The sequence below is a fragment of the Platalea leucorodia genome (genome assembly GCF_965183815.1).
Source record: "Platalea leucorodia genome assembly, chromosome: 8".
NCBI classification, from domain to species: domain Eukaryota; kingdom Metazoa; phylum Chordata; class Aves; order Pelecaniformes; family Threskiornithidae; genus Platalea; species Platalea leucorodia.
In genome coordinates, this window is record NC_138830.1 from 1,315,753 (window position 1) to 1,336,431 (window position 20,679).

The 20,679-nt window shown below is 39.2% G+C and overlaps 2 protein-coding genes across 3 annotated transcripts in view; one reads left to right on the plus strand and one right to left on the minus strand.

Moving 5' to 3' along the window:
- Positions 1–20,679, plus strand: part of CCDC39 (coiled-coil domain 39 molecular ruler complex subunit) — a gene marked incomplete at its 5' end in the record, with an annotated part of 23,375 nt that continues 2,696 nt past the window's right edge. The window contains 16 exon segments of the mRNA XM_082320213.1: positions 1–111; positions 603–722; positions 1,854–2,000; positions 3,063–3,221; positions 4,187–4,282; positions 4,371–4,493; positions 6,245–6,436; positions 8,226–8,329; positions 8,670–8,802; positions 12,111–12,305; positions 13,019–13,183; positions 14,571–14,708; positions 16,065–16,273; positions 17,522–17,645; positions 18,905–19,064; positions 20,247–20,353. Of these exon segments, the coding sequence (XP_082176339.1) occupies positions 1–111; positions 603–722; positions 1,854–2,000; positions 3,063–3,221; positions 4,187–4,282; positions 4,371–4,493; positions 6,245–6,436; positions 8,226–8,329; positions 8,670–8,802; positions 12,111–12,305; positions 13,019–13,183; positions 14,571–14,708; positions 16,065–16,273; positions 17,522–17,645; positions 18,905–19,064; positions 20,247–20,353 (2,283 nt within the window).
- Positions 18,187–20,679, minus strand: part of TTC14 (tetratricopeptide repeat domain 14) — a 15,418-nt gene continuing 12,925 nt past the window's right edge. Inside the window, exon 4 of one of the 2 annotated variants that reach the window (XR_014229040.1) lies at positions 18,187–18,968. The gene's annotated coding sequence lies outside the window, so the exon portion shown is untranslated. The remainder of the gene's footprint in view (positions 18,969–20,679) is intronic. The other variant, XR_014229041.1, reaches the window with a different exon arrangement.

Consider the following 20,679-nt stretch of genomic DNA (forward strand, 5'->3'; position numbering starts at 1 on the left):
ATGGACAGCGGCAGCAGCGGCTCCACCGCCTCGGTGCTGGCCGAGCTCCGCTGGGACGATGGCTATGCCGTCCCCGTCGCCAACGCGGAGAACCAGGCGCTGGAGGACGAAGTGAGCGCGGGGCCGCGGCCGGGGAGGGAGAGGAATCCGCCAGCGGCCCTGGAGGGCTGCCCGGGGGCTGCCCCGGGCGCGGGGCCGTCGGACCGGCCCCTGGGCTCTGAGGGGGCCGCCGGCGGCCTGCCCTTCCCCGCCCGCCTCAGGGCGGCACGGAGCCCTCCCCGCCGGGCCGGGGAGAGAGGGGGGGAAAACCCAGGGGTTCGGGGGAGCCGCGGAGGGAAGCGGGGAGCGGGGTCCTCGCCTTGAAGCGCGGGGCTGCGGGGGGAGCCCGGCGGGGCTGCGGGGGGAGCCCGGCGGGGCTGCGGCACCGCGCCGGGCCCGGCCCCGCCTCGCCCCTCAGCAGCCCCGAGCAGGGGCTGCGCCTTCGCCTCCCCTCAGCGAATCTCGGGGTCGCGGTGGGGTGCAACGACTGTATTTTTTAAGTAGTTGCAGGTAATAAGCGCTCAACTAAAAGTAGTTACTTGACCATTCTAACTCTTAATTAGCTGCAGAAGATGCAAAAAGAAAAAGTAAGCCTGCAAAATGAGTTGAACGACTTTGAAGAGCGTATAGAAGCAATGACATCTCATTTGAAAAACGTAAGACAAGAGTTCAGCTTCACTCAGGTAAATCGCTACCTCTAGCAGATCCATTTTATTGGACAGACTTGTCGTCTGAGTATCTTTCTGTGGCTGGTATCCTTATATATTTTGCCAGCTTTGTTAGAGATTTCTCAGGACTTTCACAGGAAACAAAAACTATATATCTCAGTGATATTATGTGATGGTCATTAAAACAATCATCCAAGATCAAATGACTGTACCTAGAAGAAAGCCAAGAAGGATGCATTTTAGAATTCTTATATTAACGGAGACTTTTGTAGATGATAAGAAAAATTTGGTCAATGAAAATAAAACATCAGCGTAAGGGAAAAACAAATTTATAGTCTTTATAATGGTCAAGAGTTAATTGTGAAATGCTAGTGAAGAGTTACTTCATAGACGTGAAAAATGAAGTGAGATGGTTAAGGTGCAAGTCTTCACTTACACTCTGAGTTAATTGGCCGAAATGGGTGGTTTAGATTTCTAAAGAGTCCCGAGTCAAAGCTGCACGCCTTTCAGGTAAAATATCCTAGGTGAAAAAGTCTTAAGAAACTACCCTGCAGCTGAACAACTTGAATGTTTTTTTTGTGCTAGAGTCAAGTTCTAATCTGCACATAAAGAAAGAGACAGCACATACTAGTCTATTTACGAGAAGCTTCTAGTAAGTAATAGATTTGTTATTATACAAGGAAGAAACCTACTGTTAAATCACTTTTGTCAGATAGATTAGATAATATAGAGATAGTCCTGTAGGCCAGCCTGGTGGTGGTCTGTCTCTGCACAAAACAATAAAATGGTTTCTTTCGCTGTGCCTCCTGAATCTGACGTAAAGCCGCTGGTAATCAAGAGACTTGGATTTTGATTTTGAAAGATTAAGATTCTGAATTTTGGGTGAAATATCTTTTAATTGAGTTTTTAGGGCTAAAAATGGTTGATCTGTGGATATCTGATACAGTACAATGGGTGTATCTATATATGAATACATATATTTGAGATACTAAAACCCAAACAATAAAGTTGCTCTGAAAATTCCTATATTTACATGACAAAATCATACCATCTCTGACTTGGGATTTGGTTGTATGTAAAAAAAGGTTTTTTTGTTGATATATGCCTCTTCTTTATTGTAAAATGCTGAACCGTATTATTCTCTAGTCCCTTTACAAAGCCAGAGAGAATGAAATTGAAACTGAACAACACTTTAAAGCCCTTGCTGAGAGAGAACGTGGACGTCTCAGAAGTGAGATTAAACGACTGGAAGATGAGATAGTTTCCTTAAGAGAAAAGAAAAACAGCCAAGAAGTAAGGTTTACAATTTTTTGTAAGAGAACACCCATATTGCAAGTAGATTTTATGACTTGTCCTCGCTTGCACTTATAGAAATAGTAGTATAAGTCAAGAATAGCTAGTTATAATTAAATCTTATAAACTATAATAACTGATCTGGATGTGCTTTTTCCCTGTGTAGGCGGGAAGAGTGACACTGGGGATCTCCTAGCATAGACTGGTCAAGACTCAGCAAATACTAAGAACTGCAGTCTTTCAATATCTAGTTAATGTTCTTAATGCCTGACACACAGCCACACATCCATATCACCATCTTGTTAATTCTCACAGCTATTTTCTTTATGATTTAAAAATTAAATTGTTGGTGGCAAATCTTTTTCCCCACATAAAGTAAACTCGGGGCATGATTTCAAGGTCAAAAATTTGCTTTACACTGAAAAAAAAGTAATCTAATGCTATCTAATTACAGGTGGTTTTCTGTTTAATGGAACTGTCTTTCTTTTTACAAATAATTTAAATTATGTTTGTTTATTTTCTTATTTGCTCTCTTTCTTCTCATTAAGTCTGTTTGTAATCTCCAGTCTCTCAGAATGGGTAGCGTGATGAAGATATCCTTACTATTCAGCTGGATCCAGATTCTCTCATATTTGTGTCAGGAAGTGTCTTCACAGTCACATGAGGCCATTTGTAAAATGATATGCAGAATAAGGATCCAAGAACCGGGCCTTACTGTGCGAGGGAGAAACTTTACCCTATGATGCCTCAGATCAGTTTATTATGTGGAATAAATATCCCACATATACATATATCTCGCCAGAGGTTGTCTTTTCTGTTTAAAATTATTTGCATTTTAAGTTTGTGGTAACGTACTGTCTTGTTTCTTCTTTAAGACCAGGATGTGTATTAGCATTCCTCAAGTATAGTACACAATTAACACAAAAGAGAACTAGCAATTCTGTTGACAACAGGATGTATGTAAACTTGTTACAGTAGCTTGAACTGGTGGTTTCAATTACTATTCAAAGAAAATATTAGACATTTAATATTAACTCTTTAATTTATTTCTAATTTTCTTAGAATACTATAAATAAAACCACTAAGAAGTTGGAAAACTTAAAACAACAGATGAACTGTGATGAGGAAGTTCTGGAGAGCTGGATAAAGGAATCAAATCGTAAAGATAACGATGCTACCGCAATCCAGAAGTATGCACAGCAAGATGAAGGGAAACTAGGAGTAAGTAGAAACGACAGCAATTTTTAGAAACAAAACAGAGAACCATTCTAGCATTTGAAGACTTTGTTATGTTATCAAGTCAGGTAAGACGGAGACAAGATTTTGTACAGCAGTGCTTTTAAACTGGTTTCTACTTAGCACAACACTGCAGTTCCATATGAGATTCATTTTAAAGGTCAGAGGGAACAGGTTTTACAGAAGGTGAAAGGCATAGTTGAAGACGTTAATTTGTTTGTTCATCTGGGTAAAATTTGAGTTTTTCTGAGAAAGGGCACAAATGGATAATAAAGTCTAGAAAACACTGCCACTGAATTAAGAGAAGAGTTTGTTCAAAAATGAATGCCAAATATGGACAAATAGTGTAGATTTTCCCATTAGAACTGAATTTGTTAATATTACTGAGAACAAAGTACAACTATTTCAGTAAAGCTGCCTAGAATAATGAAAGATGGTATAAATAAACACTCCAGTCACAAGTTCAGACGCTATAGGGGTTAGTTCTCAAGTATAATATTAATTTAGAGATAAGTATCCCTGGTTAATATTCTTTTGAGCCTTGAAATACAGGGAGGAGAAAACTGATTTTTACTCATTAAATATTAGCCCAAAAACTTTAGCTTACACAAACAGTCTCACTGATATCATTTATGTTAGCAAGTCACACAGCATAGTAGGAAGAGTAAAGTGAAACAGCTGATGCTGAGGACACCATGCACACATTTATACATGGTGGAGGGTTACTTTGGTCTGGCTCCAGTCTGGTCCCAGGGGCTGACAAGAGATTATGGCCTCTTGAATGATCAAAAACTTGGGAGGCTAGATTCTCAGGTTTTTTGTTCTCTAAAATAAAACAAAATTGATGCCTTGGTAATTTCACCCCTAATTGTAGCAGAGCTTTAAGAATTTATAAGACATTATATATTTGTTTTCAAATACATTATATTTTTGTATCCTTTCATTTTTAGGCATTAACCCTTCAAGTAGAAAAGTTGACCATGCAAGCAAATCAGAAGCGCAGAGCTCTTGATAATGAGCTTACAGAAACCATAACAGCTCAGGTTTGTGCTTAAGGTTCTTGAAGATATCTTGTTATATATGAAGTTTTTGAAATCAGAAATCATGGGGGTGATCTCCTTTAAACAGATAGAGCTTGACAAGACAGCTGAAGATTTTCGCAGAGTTCATCAGGAAAGGCAAGAAGTCATCAGGCAGTGGGAGAACGCGATACAGCAGATGCAGAAGAGAGATCAACAGATCGCTCACTGTGCTTTGGTAAAGCTGCTCTAACTGATCCATATCAGTATATCAGCCTGCTCTTGCATCTATGATATTGATGGGAGTTTTGCCAGTCGCATATAGAATGATTGGGTCCTTTAGATGTTCAGTGTTCTCTTTGTGTTTACCTCTGTATTTTATGAAGGTGTTTCAAAGTTCGGATATTACTGAAATATATTCAGAATTTATTTTGAAAGCTGTATCCCTCAGCGTAAGTAATGGTGCTCTGCTTGATACTATGCAAGGTTTAATTTTCAGTCTCGAGGTCACTGAAAAACGCAAAGCATGCCAGTTTCAGGTTGGTTTTTTTTTCTGTGATCTAAGCAGCAACAAGATGGAGCGTTATTTCTTAGAGTGTAAGGACAGTCAACTGCAAGGAGGGGATTCCGTGTCTGGGATGCAATATAAAAGAGAAAATAGAACGTTTGTTATTGAAGGAATTAGCATTGCCACCTCTGTGAACAAATGCGTGACTAACATTTATGTCAGAATTATGATAAATAATCACATTAAGGTTAAAAATTGGTCCTCAAGTACATTCTGCAAACGGAGAGAGGCAACAGCACTCTTCTAATCCAAAAAAGATCCTGTTGTGCATTATGAGTCAGTATTAATTTCTAGAAGATGTAGTCTTCATTGGTTTGGTCACTGTCTTATGCACAGATGATACAAATACAGTATATTTTATCCTGACTTTGTCAGAAGAAGTGTGAACTCCTCGGAAAGTTCTGCAGGGCAATAGAACAGATGCACCAGAAAAAGCCTGAAGGATCAGTGTAGAGAAAAATTTTATAAATGTGGATTCCAAAGTAGCAATGGCCTTTTTTTGAAGGGGGAGGAAAGGCATAATTACATGTACAGGAAGGCTCTACCTAAACCCTTAGCTCTGCTAGTATGATAGTTTCCTGCTGAAAGAATATCAGCTTTGTTATGTTGCCCATATGGGTATTAGGCATACCCTGAGCAGAAACATGCTTTAAACAGGCTTAAGGTATAACACTAAAAAAATGTAATCATAGAAGATGACACGCCAGAAGAAATACTACCCAACAGAAAATATAATGGTCTAATTTAGCTGAAATATTTTGGATTTCATAGTATTTCAGGTCAGAAGATTCCTGCAAAGAACAAACACCAAGCAGATATTAAAAAACAAAATAACAAACACCAAACCCCAATAACAACAGCAACAAAGCCCCAGCTCTGGCCAGCCTTCCATATATTAGTAGTCCATAGAACAGTCCTACTGATGCTTTTGTAAACAGATTTTTTTTTTTTTTTAACATTAGAACTACAGTATAATTTTCCCAGTAGCTAATCTTCTACTTAATCTTTCAAAACACACAGTTTTCACTGAATAGCTATCTGTCAGCTAAAGTAAGCATCACTACTGCTAGTAATTCTCCTTTGCATTTCCTCCATTTCAAGTGTATCTGAAGTTTTGTTCACATAGCTCTTTTTTTTTTCCCTATTCAATCAATTAAAAATTATTTTTATTTCATGCAAGTTTATAGTGACATGTTTTTTTGAAATTGCTGAAATCTTTTGGAAGTTTCCAATACGAAACAATTGTAGTATTTGGTGTTGTGATGTATTAGTGGAATAAAGTAATTTAAGAATGATGTGATAACTGGGCTATCTCATGCAAAGAGTAGTCTTAACAGCAGTCTATCTTCTGGTTGTACCCTTTATTAATCTAACACGTCTTAACTAATGTAAGCAAATCTAAAATGTTTTTATGCTGATAGCTAATAACAGAGATAAAACAGGAGATCAGAAAGAAAGAAGTTGTGCTGAAAGAGAAAACTTCCTTTTTGGTAAATGAAACTCTTAATAATATGGAATATGAAAAGAAAATTTCTTCAGCTGAACGGGAAGCTACCAGCCTCCGAAACGAGTATCGAACTCAGGATACTTACAGAGCTCGGCTGCAGGATGAGGTAAGGATGACTAAACAGTTCAGAAAAACAGACTGAAACCATAACTTTTAACTCTAACTTTTGACTGGATGGAGGAAATACAGGAATAGCATTTGCTTTTCTCTGTTTTTATACTAGACTCTTAATAATTCAACAAAATGTCTGCTCTTCTCAGTCTGCTCATGATTAGTGGGATCTTTCCCCATAATCCTTTCATTGATAGCGGTGAAGAGATCAGCTTGTGTTCTCTGTGTTGGTATAAAATGCATGAATTTTCTCTTAAATGGTGGAATGCTTATTAGATGCTGCAGAAGGAGGTGTGTCTTGCCTTTAGCATATGTAGGCTGCAGTATTGTATAAAGATGAGAGAAATCTCTCCTGGATTCCAAACGATTCCTGTCCTGTGGTCTCAGAAGTGAGTGTTGGTGGCCCTTGTAGTCGGGTTAAAGTTCTTGGGGGAAAAAACCCAAACACTTTCACATGGCTTTCTAACCAAGAAGCAGTAGGATAGGGCTGCTTGATGCTGTCCATACTTACTCTGCTACTTATATTTAATCTGCACTTAAAGCTAGGAATGAGCTGCACTGCTTAATTACTTAAATGCCTGTAGAAGTATTTCTAAGAGGTAATTAAAGTCTCATGGCTCTGTTGAGAAGGGATACACTCGTATTACCTGACTAAGTTTTCTCTTAACAAGAAAATGGTAACACCAGGCTACTCAGCAAGCTTGGTGATTAAAAAAAAAAAACAAAAACAAACAAAAAAAAAAAAAAACAAAAAAACAAAACAAAAAAAAAAAAACAAAAACAAACAAATAAAAAAAACCCACAAAAAAACAAAACGTGCATCTGCTGTTGCCTTAACTTTGGATAGCTTTTCTGCAGCAGGTGGTTCATAAACTGATATCCTAATTAAACTGTAGGTAGCTCAAACAAGGTGTAGGCTATTAGATTACCCTATAATTCATGCAAACTTGAGGGTTCACAGAATTGGTAGGTTTTCATCTCTAAGCCGTGACATTCTTGCTTGACATTTTTCCACAATTAATACTACATAATGTGAAAATGAGAACAGTCTCCCATTATTCGGTGTTAGAACATCTGTGGCATGCAAGTGAGAAACAAGGAAAGAAACAGACTTACAGTTCAGCTGACAACTTGTGACCTCCCAGATTCTTGTTCTGGTACGGAGAGAGACCTGCTATATAATATACCCTTGATCAGGTTTCGTCATCTGTGAAAGTGAGGACAATTACACTGTTAAGTGATACTGTGAAGACTAATGAGCTACTGATTGTAAAGTGTTCCTATCCTGTTTAATGAGTGTATGCTGTCATGTATTTTTTACCAAATTAAATGTCTGTGTATTTTTGTCACAGTGTTCCCTTATCTTAATCAAAATAATTTTATGTACCCAACAAAGTTTGGATTAGAAATATTTGGTAGATAGATAAGGGTATCCATGGTCACAACGAACCTCATCAAAGTCAGCTGTGCTCTAGAAAATGATGGTTCCACTTACACAGATGCTGTGGGATGAGAATTGCAGCCCATAGCACCTTCCTAATTCGTTCTGTATTCATTATGAAGTATTTTGTCCCAGTATTATGTAAGATTATGTGAATTAGCCCATTGAGTTTACCAGCTGTGCCGGTTTACAGCACCTCAGAAGTTGCAGCACTTCTCATTTGGAAAACACTGCTAAAAAGAAACTGAATGCTTTCCAATAAATAGGTCCTATACAATTTTAAATATCCTGGCATGTACCAAAGTAAATAAGAGCTTAATTGCTCCATTTTGTAATTTATTAGCTGGATGCTTTGAAATCCACTGTGGACAGAACTGCTTCGGATCTAGAGTCTTTGAGAACACAAGTAACCAATCTGAAGAAAGAAATTCAGAAAAAACAAGCCAGGTAAGAAACAGACATTTAAAAATATAATTTGCAAGGATTAGTAATATAATCAAATCCTTGAGCTAGCAAAGAGCCTTAAATAAGGTTGATGAATAAAGCCTCCAACTTTCTGGTTACTTCATGTCCTGCATAGTTTCTGGCAGTGAGCAATTTAGGAAATACTCCTGGTAATCCCTGTTTTTAAAGGGTGTAAAAAAAAAAAAATCAGTTAGAGCCTTGGTTATCATAGGTTAAAGCTTAGCCAACTTAGGCAACTGCTCAGTAAGGTATGCTGCTTGGGTTTGGCAGTGTTGTATACGCAACTTATATTTAACTTGTTAAATCATGTAATTTTCTTTAGATTAAGCTTTCTTAAACAAAAAAATGCGAGTCTTTCCAATAAGCTGAAGGTTGTGACTGAGCAGACGCTCAGTTCAGAAGACAAAGCTTTGAGGATGGAAGAAATACTAAAGGAAGACGAAAAAATTGTCAAGGTAAAAAGTTTTTCATGGTTTCTGCAAATGAGGATTCATTTGAATTTGCAAACTCTATCTAGAGCAAACATTTGTGGATTCAAATGGAATGGAAGTATTAATATGACATGTGGCTATTTCATCAAATGAAGAAGTAACGTGCGTGTAGATGCGTCAGCATCTGTGCTGGGAAAACTCTGGAGGAACATAAGTGGTCCTAGTAATTCAGAAGATGGTGTCCCCATGCGTTAACATAGGATACTGGAACTTTGTACTGATCAGGTATAAAACCAGTATCCTGACTGCATCAGTGTACTGACCCGGGCTGTTACCTCTGACGTCACCTAAAAGCTACTTACAACTTCTTGGCTAGACTGAAATAAAAGTTATTTACTGGAACGTGGCAAATTTTATAATAAAGATACAGTAATGTTTTGCTTCTGCTTTGTAACAATACTGAAAAATGTCAAAACCTTGTATTTTGCTTCGCTCTTTGGGGAGTTTGTCTCTCCGCGTTGTGGTTTATGGGCTGCTGAGGAGCAAAGGTCCTTGAACTTCTATCAGTTTTCCATCACTAAGGTTGTTGAAGGGTGAGAATCTTGTCAGGATGACTTTTTGGTAACGTTAGCACTGAAAGCTTCTTGGCTTTAGTAAAACACCACCAAAACTTACAAACCTGCAAAGAGCTATGATTTTGGCAAACTGGGATTAAAAAAGATTTTGAAATCTTTTAATCAGATTTGGCTGGCCTAGTCTCCTCTTCATTATTTTAATTCTACTACATGATACTCTGACACATCTAACTTGTTGTGGACTATTAAATAATTACTGGCCCACTTTAGATTTCATTTTCATGATGAATAAAGATTTTGATCTGGGAAGTGGCATGTACAAGCTGTAATACAGTGACTTTTTTTTTTTAACATGTCTAATAATACTTTTTTAAATCAAAACCCACTTATGTTGCAAATTAAGTATAGGAATAAAAATATCCTCAGTCATTATCATCTAATGAACTGCAGAGGGCTTTTTAATAAATGCAATGTTGTAATGCAATCATCTGAACTTTCCTGCATTTCAGGAAATGTATCTACTGCTTTGTCATTTTGCTACTAATTCTCTTAAAGTATTTTACTACTTAGCTTCTGACTGAACTTGATACAAAATTTTTTTTTTTTTTACATTCTGCTGGACAATTGAGTACTGGATAGGCTGAAGCTTTCTTTACTGCAAAACGACCAGGTCAAATTAACGTGGCGGCAGGTGTTCCCACACCAGGGACAACAAAGCTGTATCTCTGCATACCACTGTCTACTTCCCTCCCCCCCATTTTGTGTTTCCTGTAGCACGTATGTGAAATAATCCCTTGCAGTAGATGATTGTTATTTTTCAGACACTTTAACTCCACAGGCACTAACTGTACATTTAAAATACACATACAGAAACTAGAGAGGGGATGTCTTTCCTTTATAGTTTCTTAAATTACAGGCCTTCCTTACTGTTCTGGTTTTTCAGATAATTTGAAAACAAGTTGTAATGATATAACGTTTCATTAAAACGAAAACCTGATTTGCTTCCCCTTAAGGCTGTTACCAGGGTGGCTAAACCATTAGCAGGGTTTCCTTACTTGCGTCTGTGGCGGATAACCTAAGATGACACTGAGCTTGGCAGCTCCGCAGCTCCAGGGCAGTATTTTAACTAGGATGAACTGTTCTTGAACAATGTCTGTAATGTATTAGTCAGAAGCATGCTTTCCATCACCATTAGACACGCGTGGCTGTTTGCCGCATCTATTAATTTACTGTGAAGAGATATTTACAGGAACAATGTGGATGAAATGTCACCATTTTGTGCTTTAGTTCTGTGATACTTCTCCCTCTTCAGTCTGTGACAAAACGCCGTTGCGCAGTGAAGCTTATTGAATATCTTCTCTCTCTATTAACAGCCTCACTTAAAGGGAGAGAAACAATTTCTATTAAATAAATGAATTTAGATATGCAAGAAAGACTAGGAAATGACGGTCAAATCACGATCCAGTTTTAGGAGATCAATTCATCGTTGTCATTAGCTTCAGAGATGCAGCTCAGAATTGGGCACATGCATAAAAAGTTTACTTCTGAAATTAAATTCCTTTTTTCAGGCCTGATCCAAAGCCTACTGCCATCAGTGTAAAATGCTACAGGCTGTACCGATTTCACATTAAACTTACACCTGCTTTTTACTTCTTCCTGAGTTTTGGATTTGGCATTGCACTTAGAGCACGTTCAACTACAAACAAATTCTGTTTGGTAGAATGTAACGATGAACTCCTAGGGAAGGAGTTATTTTTCACTGTTATTAAAGCCAGCAAGATGGTTTAGAAGCAAATTTCACAATGTATACATCTAAAATCAAGAATAAGCACATTTTTAATTAATGTAGAAAAGTGAATTCTAAGGTGTTTTGCGATATTAATTTAAATGTGCATCTTCAACCTCTGTACCAGGCTTCAGCTAAACATAAATGAGTCTTTCGGAACAGGCTTGTGATGGCACGTCACTCATTTCAGAGACGTACCTTACGGGAAACTAGCACGCTGGACGGCCTGAGCTTTGGAAGGCCTCTGGTTATTTTGGCGGGGGATGGCGTGTGGAAGGAGGAAGGGAGAGAATAAAGTCATCTTCCTTGTTAGGGTTATAGAAAGAAAATAATCTCAGTTTTGTTTGTTTTCAGTACGTTTCAGGTAACCTGGAATGTTCAGCGTTGTCTTACCATAACAGACCCTACTACAACCTCATTGCCTGCACTGGTTTGGGTGCTGATGGCAACTTACCTCTGAGAATAAGGAGGTGATTTTAAAATGGGTAATTAATTTTTCAAGCAAAATTATTCCAACTTATAGAAACACACATACGTACATACATGTGCATACACACAGAGTTACAAGTTTTAATAAACCATTGAAAAGCTTTGTATTATATTTCTCCCAGTATCGACATATACTGGAATCAATAAGGAGGCTTTTTTCAAAAGGATGACAGGAATTTAGTTTTCTGAAAGGCTGAAAAGAGCAGCATTCCCATAATGGAAAAAAAAAGTCATGCAATAATAGGATAGGATCCAAGCTAAAAAAAAAAAAAAAAAATTTAAAAATTACTTTCTCTTTAAGTCAGAGACTTTTCTTGCCAACTGTTTTGAAGACCTAGGAAATTCCACGTTCATGTTAATGCATGTAGTATTGAAATTTTTTAATCTTCCTACATATGATTAATAAAGGCAAGTAATTCCTCAGAAATTACTTCTTATGTGATTAATTATTTCTTACTACTTAATGATTAATTTGTCACCAGGAAAAAGAAACAGAAATGGACCAGTTAAAAGAACTACTTTTCAAGAAGACTCAAGAGTTAAAGGTGCAGAAGGATAAGGAGAAGTGTGTTCTAGCGGAAATCGAGGGAAGTCGAACATCACTTAAAAATCTTAAGAGTCGACTGCACAGACTTGATGCAGATGTATTAAAACAACAAGAATTAATATATAACCAGGTAAACGATTAATGGACTTCCATACTATGTTTGTTTCTTGGGTCTAATGAGAGTAAATTGCTTGAGTTCTGTAATTTTTGTCAACATCTTACCATTTTGGAAATGCCATGCAGTAGAATTTGAAGTCTGCATTTATTTCTGTCTCTAGATGTAGGATAAAATGGAAATAACTGAAACTTGCTACAGTATTACCTACCTTATGCACTTGTGTATTTCATTATGTTTTGGATCTGCTGCTTTTCCCACTGATTTCTCAAATCAGTTCTTTACTTTGATCCCTCTGAACCACAGACACCTCAGGGTAAATTTTTAAAGCAATACAAGAGGTACATGCCAAAATCCTGTTATTCGCTAATTGGATTTTGTGCATATTTCCTATGCACCACTTTGAAAATTTGCTCTTTTATATCAGCATCCACTGGTAACAGCAAGATGGCAGCTCCACTGTAAGCCTCCCTGCAGCGGACTGCGCTGAGTACGCTTTGTTACCCTTCTAGAAGATTACTCCTGAACCATCACTGCACGTCAGTCGTCTAAGAATATTTTGCTAATGAGGTCTATAAGCCATAAATTATTATAAAACAATAGCTTAATTGGGCGACTGTCCTAAAGCCAACATTTAGATCCAAGTTTATATCCAGTGTTTTAGCTTTATAGGAAGGCTATGATTGCTTATCTCAGACAATTAATTCTCTTAAAAATTATTTTAACAGGATTTTTATATTCAGCAAGTACAGAGACGGCTGTCACGATTAGAAGGAGAGGTTAATGCAGATGAAAAACAAGTTTTGGAAGCAAAAGTTGCTGAACTTAAGAAAACCTTAGAAGAAAAGAAAAACGCATATGATGTTTTAGATGCGCAGCACAAGAAACTTCAGGTAACTTCCTTAGAACATCAGGTTGACTGTGTAACATGTAGGCACCTCAGTGAATTAAATAGATTGGGTATTAATTAATAACTTGGTATTAGATTAAAAGGTATTTGAACTTTGTGTAACCTGTGTGGAAAACTTCGTACATTCCCTATACCTTCCAGAAAAACAGGTCATTACTGCACGACTGGGGCACCCTGGCAGGAAGACAAGGATTGAAGTGTTGGCAAGGCAAGGTTAGCTTTCGTTTCAAGATGTGACTGGCTGCTTGCAAATGTCCGAAGTCGTTGTTAGGACCATGTAGAAATAGGAGAATGTTATTCTGTGATGCTACTACTTCCTTCTGTATTTTTCATAAAATTAGAAGTACAGTTGCGTTTAAAATTGTACAAAGTAAAATTACTGAATTGAAGGTACAGTATTTGAGTTAGCTGACCCCATCCTGACGTGTAATTCAGAAATACTATTTTTTTTGTCTTTATTCCCATGTGAGAATTTTGCGTATACATGCTGCTTCTCTGGTTTTCCGCTGTCCAGTGACCATCCCTAATTCTCTAAAAAATGTACTTACCTTTCTTGTGGATATGAACCAGTCAGTTATTCTGTAGCCAGTTTGTAACTTCTTTTTATAAGAAATATGTATATTTCTTATATTTATAGGAAATATTTATATTTCTTATATTTATAAGAAACATATATAAGAAATATATTCTTTTTATAAGAAATGTATCAGCTACATTTTAGCACATTTTGAAACCTCTTTTCAAAGAGAAACTATATGAAGACGAAAGTCGGGTTTTTAATAAAACATCACAACTGGTTTCGCGAAGTGATAGTTAAGAAGAAATTTGATCCATTTAGTGAGGGGAAGAAACTGCTTATACGGGAGCCCTTTAACTGGAGATCCATGCAGTAACAAGGTCTAATGGTGCGCAACTGGTGCTCACACGTCAGTTTTGATGAGATGCAAAATTTGAGCCGTGAGTGTAATCAAACATTGAAACACGCCACCGGGAATTTATTCATACTCTGGATGGTTTTATGAAGATGAACCATGAATATCAAAGTCCTGGTCAGACACGCCAGGAGAGTTTTTTTATCTAGACCAAAATACAGGATTATATTAGAATTGCCTTATTGGCTGAAAGATCTATATTGTATAAATAACAATTACTACGCTTCAGGTAAAACAAGCGATGACATTAGTATCGCGCGGCACTCTGCACGAGGACTGCAGTGCTCTAGGCGCTGTTTGCAGAGCAGCATATGGACACAAGGCGATGATGGTTCCTGGCTCCAAGACTTAAAAATACCTCATTTCAAATGAAGTGGCAGCTTTTGGTGCAAACTACATTCACAGAAATAAACTAAACATAACTTAATTTGGAAACAGAGTGATGTCCAGCTCATCAGGAGAGCACTTGATAAGACGGGAGAAGAAACAAGCGGTATGATGATCAAGATAAATGAACTAAATCTTTTCAATGAGAGATCAGATCAGGAGTTAAAAAAAGCTAAAGCCATTAAGCAGGTACAGTATTATTTTACAACTTTACTCATACAGAACATAATTCATTTGTTTTTAAAACACACAAACTCATGAGTTGATCTGAAGGCTGCTGCCCGCCTGCCGCGGTGCTACCTCATTACATCCCTAAGAACCCCCTTTGTAGTTTCTTGACTTACACCTTCCTTCCCAAACTTTGAAGTCGCTTTCATCGCTATTACCTTACCAGGCAAAGTGTTGCTTCTCCCCTGTATGCAGCATAAAGTTTCTCTGGGTTATCAATTTAATCACGTTACTTACACCGCAATATCCACCTGGTCAGTGGTTTTTTTTTTCTGAGAAACAATTGCCTTTAAAATAGAAAATGTATTTACTGTTCAAGGACGTCTTTACCTAGCGCTGAATTTTTATTCTCAATCTGTGATGCCAACTAATAAGTTTGGCTCAGTTTTGTTATTAAATTGTGGGACTTTTTCCAGCAGATGGTTTGGCTCTACCTACCTTCCAGTTTAAGGTATTAGAAATAAAATGGAAGTCTTTCTTCCCATATTTTGATAAACAGAAGAAACCAGTTCCCAGTCCTCTCATTACTGCGCGTTATTTCCTGCAATAATCTCTCGCCTTCCTAAAAGAAGCACTAAGGTAGCGGAACAATCCCGGGCGTGCGTAGCAGGGGGAAGCCTTGCCATCGACTTCACTGGTGCGCTTGCTCCCCAGTGAAAACTCTCCCTGACCTGGACCTTTTCTTTGGGGATGAAATTCAGGGGAACAAAAGAAAGAAGCATAAAAGAACTCAGAGAAGAAATGGTACAGAGTTTGGGATCCATAAGAAATTTTTTTTTTTTAATGATTCAAAGTGTTTGCATGCTAATGAAGTTCACCACTTGCTGCTTCTCCTGAGTTTTGGTGTATGTAAATTTGCCGATATAACACATGACTTGTAGACCTACAGAATCTAGAGCATAGTCCAGGACAGTTATAAGGGTTCAAGTGAGATACTGACTGCTTCAGAAAGTTCCTTGGAAGGTCTGCTTGATGTCTTTAACACCACCGTTATAGTCTTGGTGGTTGTGATGCTAACTGAAAGTAAGGCGTAGATGGAAGTCTAACAACCCCTAACTCAGTCTGAATTAGTCCGATGAATTTGGACAAAACCATTCAGGAAGCAATCATCTACCCCTGTCGCACTCGCCATGTAAACTGCTAGCAAATGAGAAATTGAGAACATTTTTAAATGCAGAGTAAAATGAGTCTTACAGTTGTATATATAAAAAATAAAATAATGGATGCTTTATTAAAAATTATTAGCTTAGTAACTTTTATAAATATCTTAATTAAAAATGATGCTTTCTTATTTGAGACCTTTTTGGCATTTATTAGGAGATGATGGTCGAAGATAATCTCTTAAAACTAGAATTGAACCGTCTTCGAGATACTCTGTGTAATAAGACAGAGAAAGTTCTAACGCTGGAAAAACAAAAACTGGAGTTAAAGAAAGCCATAGCAGAGAGAACAGAGGAAATTAAGGTCCATAAGGCAATGCTGGATTCCCAGATAAGACTTGTGGATCAGGAACGGCAACGTGTAAGGTAACTATTCTTCTATCTATTAAGCTTGTAACTTTTATTGAGTATATTTTACATGGGGACTGACTGAAAAAGAGAAGCATTTTACCCAGTCTCACCAGTTGGAGAAGCTGAGGATGAACTAACTCTTGCTCAAAGTTACATACGGAGGCAGTTGAGGCTAGCAAGAGGCCCCGTCTCTGAAATCCAGCCTCCCGCTTTAGCAGCCTGGAGACCAAGAGATGACTGGTTGGTCTGGTAGTGGCGATCCTCTGCAGTACCGAGGGGAAACCTCGGTTGCAGGCATCTGTTTAAAGTAAATGTCGTGTGCATTTTTCAGAATAATCGGGAAATGGGAAATCGGTGTGTCTGGAGGTATGACAGAATATTTAAAATAGAAAAGTTGCCTTTAAAGAGGGTTTACTCCCAACTGCTTGATAAAATGTGATTTCTTTGACTCATACAGAAAGTCTGTTTGGTTTGGGTTTTTTGCCTTTTTAAAAAATGAGCTCTCCGTTATGTGTCCTATACGACAAAACTAAATCTTCTGAATTGTGTATGTACCCTCGTATAAAGCAACCATATAGGAAATAACTTTTCCCTTCTGTAATAGTCAGTGCAAAGTATCTGGGGCAGCTCTAGCTCTGAAATCCCAGTATCTACAGCCAGCCAGAAGTCAACGTGTCGGCAGCTGAGCTGCTGAAATCTGGCAGGCTGTTTCTTCCCCCCTCTGCTAACCACACCCCACACAATCGGAAATTAGAGTGATTTAGCGTGACTAAAGCTTAACTGCGCACCGAGAGTGCAGACCGTGGGGCTTTTTCCCTTTGATAATTACACAGCTAATTGGTACTTCCATGTAATTTGATTTGGGGTTGTTGCCTGCCGTTGCTTACGCTCACCTAGTCGTGGCAATATTAAGGTACTATCAGCAGGAGGCAGCTTGCGCAGCTGTAGGATTTAAATGCCAGACCTTTAAAAAGTTTTTGGGAAGGGCTGTGGCACAGCGATCTGGAATACGAAAATAAAGTAAGGCAAATTTAGAACTGCAAGAGAGGTGCAGGTAACCAGCAGGACAGGGGGCTGGGCTGGGAGAACACAGAAAGCAACAAACCCAGCAGCAGCGCAGCCGCTGCCCTGCCTGCGTCCCAGCGCACGGGCGCTGCTGGAACAACGCCAGGGATTTGAACTGCTCTGACGGGAGCTGCCCACAAAACACTACCCGACAAACACTTTCTCAACCCATTTATTTTTTTTCTCAAAATAAATCAGCGCTGAATTTCAAGATCGCCTAAATAAAATTGATAAACTGAGATGCAGATATGAAATCCTTACTGTTGTGATGATGCCACCTGAAGGAGAAGAGGAGAAGACTCATGCCTACTATGTAATTAAGGTATTTTATTAACATAATGTGTTATAATTCAAGTATTGAAGCTCTAGCTTTCCCTGGGCTCTACTGAAGTAACTAAGACAACCTCCTTGCCTACTGCTTACTTTCAGTCTAATTGCTTTACGTTATCTGGCACTGTTGGTTATTGAAATGATACAGCCGTTTCACAACAATCTCTGGTGAGCCCTGATGTCGGTGGGACCTTCATTTGAAAAACCGCACTTCAGTGCTCATTAATTTACAAAGACACAAGAAGTACTGGTCATGTGGGAATCTGCTATAAACTGACAACAGGTTTATCACAGTCTCACATGATCTTAAAGTCTTCTACTCTTCAGCGATATTTTTAGGTATTTATTTCACCATACGGTGTTTAAACCTTGAAGAACGTCAGCTTCCCCCTTTTAGTTATCAATCACCTATGCATACTTCAGCTTTTCATTGGGGGGGGGGGGGGGGAATCAGTCTTTATCCATAATGCAGTACTCGGATTCTGGAACAAAAATCTATTGGTTTTGATCTCCACAAATTCTCCGATTTCCTCTTCAAGCAAAATGCTTCTAGCTGCAATCTGGGCTCTGAAGTCCATCTCTTTCTCATTCTGAAGCATGAAATTTCTTAGTGATGGCATTTCTGCTGCCGAGAGCCAGCCCGGCAGCAGGCCTCGGTAAAGCCCGCGTGGTCACCGCGGGTGTACGCCCTCTGACAGCCACGGAGACTTTTCACTGCGTGAGATTTCTGAGGGGCTACAGAAAAGACATCCCTTCACCAGCTGGCTCCGTTTCTTAAATCTCACTGACCAGGTGGATGGAGACTTCCCAGCGAGCCATTCCCAAACGGGATGACTTTTCACACTCTCTCGGTAGTTTTGTATGATGTACAACCTCGGCTCTTACTGCATTTTGTGGGTAAGGAAACCGACGTGAAGCGCGCGCTGCAGTTCACATCAGCAGCGCAAAGCACGGCAACGGCTGCGTACGCAGCGAGGACACGGCGGCGCGGGGCTCTGTGAGCGGCCGGGGAGGGCAGGTGCCTTTAACGACGTGCACGTGGACGGAACACCTCAAAGGGCTCCCAATGCTGGGAATAACTGCTCCTTCCAGCCCCCTCAAAACTCAGATCTCGGCTCAAGCCTGACAACACAGAGAAGCCCCACATCTACCTGGGGTTTTAACCCCTAAATATCACAGGTGTTTTCTGTATAATTGTCCTAATATTTTCAGTATGCATGCCGTCACCTAAAATATCAGTTTTCCTCGCAGGCGGCACAGGAGAAGGAAGCACTTCAACGCGAAGGTGATGATTTAGATGCAAAGATCTGCAAAGCTGAAAAAGAAATTGTAGCTCTGGAAAACACTTTGTGTGTACTTAATAACTGCAACAGCAATTACCGGAACTCTTTCAAGGAAGTCACCGAGACAAGTATGTAAAATAGAAATTGCTGTTTGCTGTGTGAGTTACGGGTGACGGTAAAACTCAGGTCTAGAGTGGGGAAGTTCCATGGCACAGAAGAATGAATCACAGAGAGTAAACTGATAGTAGCAAAAGGGAGTAAGTCACATGCTGCTGTGAATGATTCAGCAGAATAAGCACAGAAGAAAGTGCAATAAGGTGTAATTACTAATATTTACATTCTTCTATCTGATCTCTGTGAAGATCTCTAAGCCTCTATAAATTTTGCAAATAGTCATAAGTAGGAGCATTCAGAAGAGGCAAAGCATAAAGATGATTACTGGGGAAAAAAAATGTCATTACTGGGAGGAAGGGGCGCTCGCTGAAGTACCTGGGCCTGGTGGATAAAATTTTGCACAGTACAGAAAGCACCGTAGTGCTTTTGCCCTGTCGCGTTGCATTAATGCAAAGTGCAGCAGCAGAACAAGCCGTGCCGCTGCCGGCCGCCTCGTGGCAGGCTGAGCCAGCCCGGGCACGGAGCTGGACCTCGAGCAGCTCCCCGGGAGGCTTAGGTGCACGTGCTCCAGGGGCGAAGACCGATCCCTTACCTACACCATCGTTATCTCCGATTTTCACATGGAAGCGGGGAAAAAGGTAGTAGTAACCTGTCATCTGGGAAAACGATGAGGAAAAGTGAAACTTACACTGCGCTATTTTAGTGTAGCGTCAGCAGATTTTAAACTGCGGACTACCTAACTACAAGTTTTTGGATATTGAAAATTCCTCAGAATTCTGGAAAATACCTTCATCTGCTGTTTCTGTTGCCACTTAGGCTCCACAAGCTTGCTCTCCTCCAGTGGAACTTACTTTGTTTAGCTTGTAAAAAGCATCGCCATGAGAAATTACATACACTTAATTCTAGAAAATATTTGATTATTTAACTTTTGTGCCCTCTGCTGGCTCTGGAAACCGTAGCTCTTAAAACCATTCTCTTGCATGAAGGCAGTTACTTTTTCACAGGGATTTGGAATTAGTAGCAGAGTATGAAAAAAACCCATAAATGTTGAGGCCTCTGTAGTACTCCCAACGCTAACGTAGCAATACTCCATGGTGCAGTTACTTTAAAGTGCAACTGCTTTTAAAGTGAAAATGGAGTTGCATAGACTGCTTGTCCAGCATTAATTAATGCTGCCTCATTGCTTGGGATCACAGGTGAGGAGTATGAGGAGAAATTGAAACTAGAGGAGGAGAAGAGGGCTGCTGAGGAAAAATACCGATACAAACGAAGACAGATCAAGGAACTGCAGGAGAACCTCCAGGTAAAGCTCCCGTCAGACAAGGCTGCAGCGCGTGCCTAAATCCATGCAAGCCCCCTACTGAAAGAAGGGGAAATTCTGGGACAAATTTTTGCCCCTTCTCTTACATCCTATGACTTGTATGAATGGATACCGTTTTTTAGAAGGCTTTATCTCTCCTTTCAGAAAATTGAGTGCTTATTTGAATTTTTGTGAATCACAATGAAACTTCAGGCTTTTTAGTCACATACAGCTAGAAGTTTCCAAATCCCAGATGCTCTGTTCTGGCATCCAGGAAAGCAGTTGTCTTTTTGTACAGCATACCCCACGATACTGTGTCATCCACACAT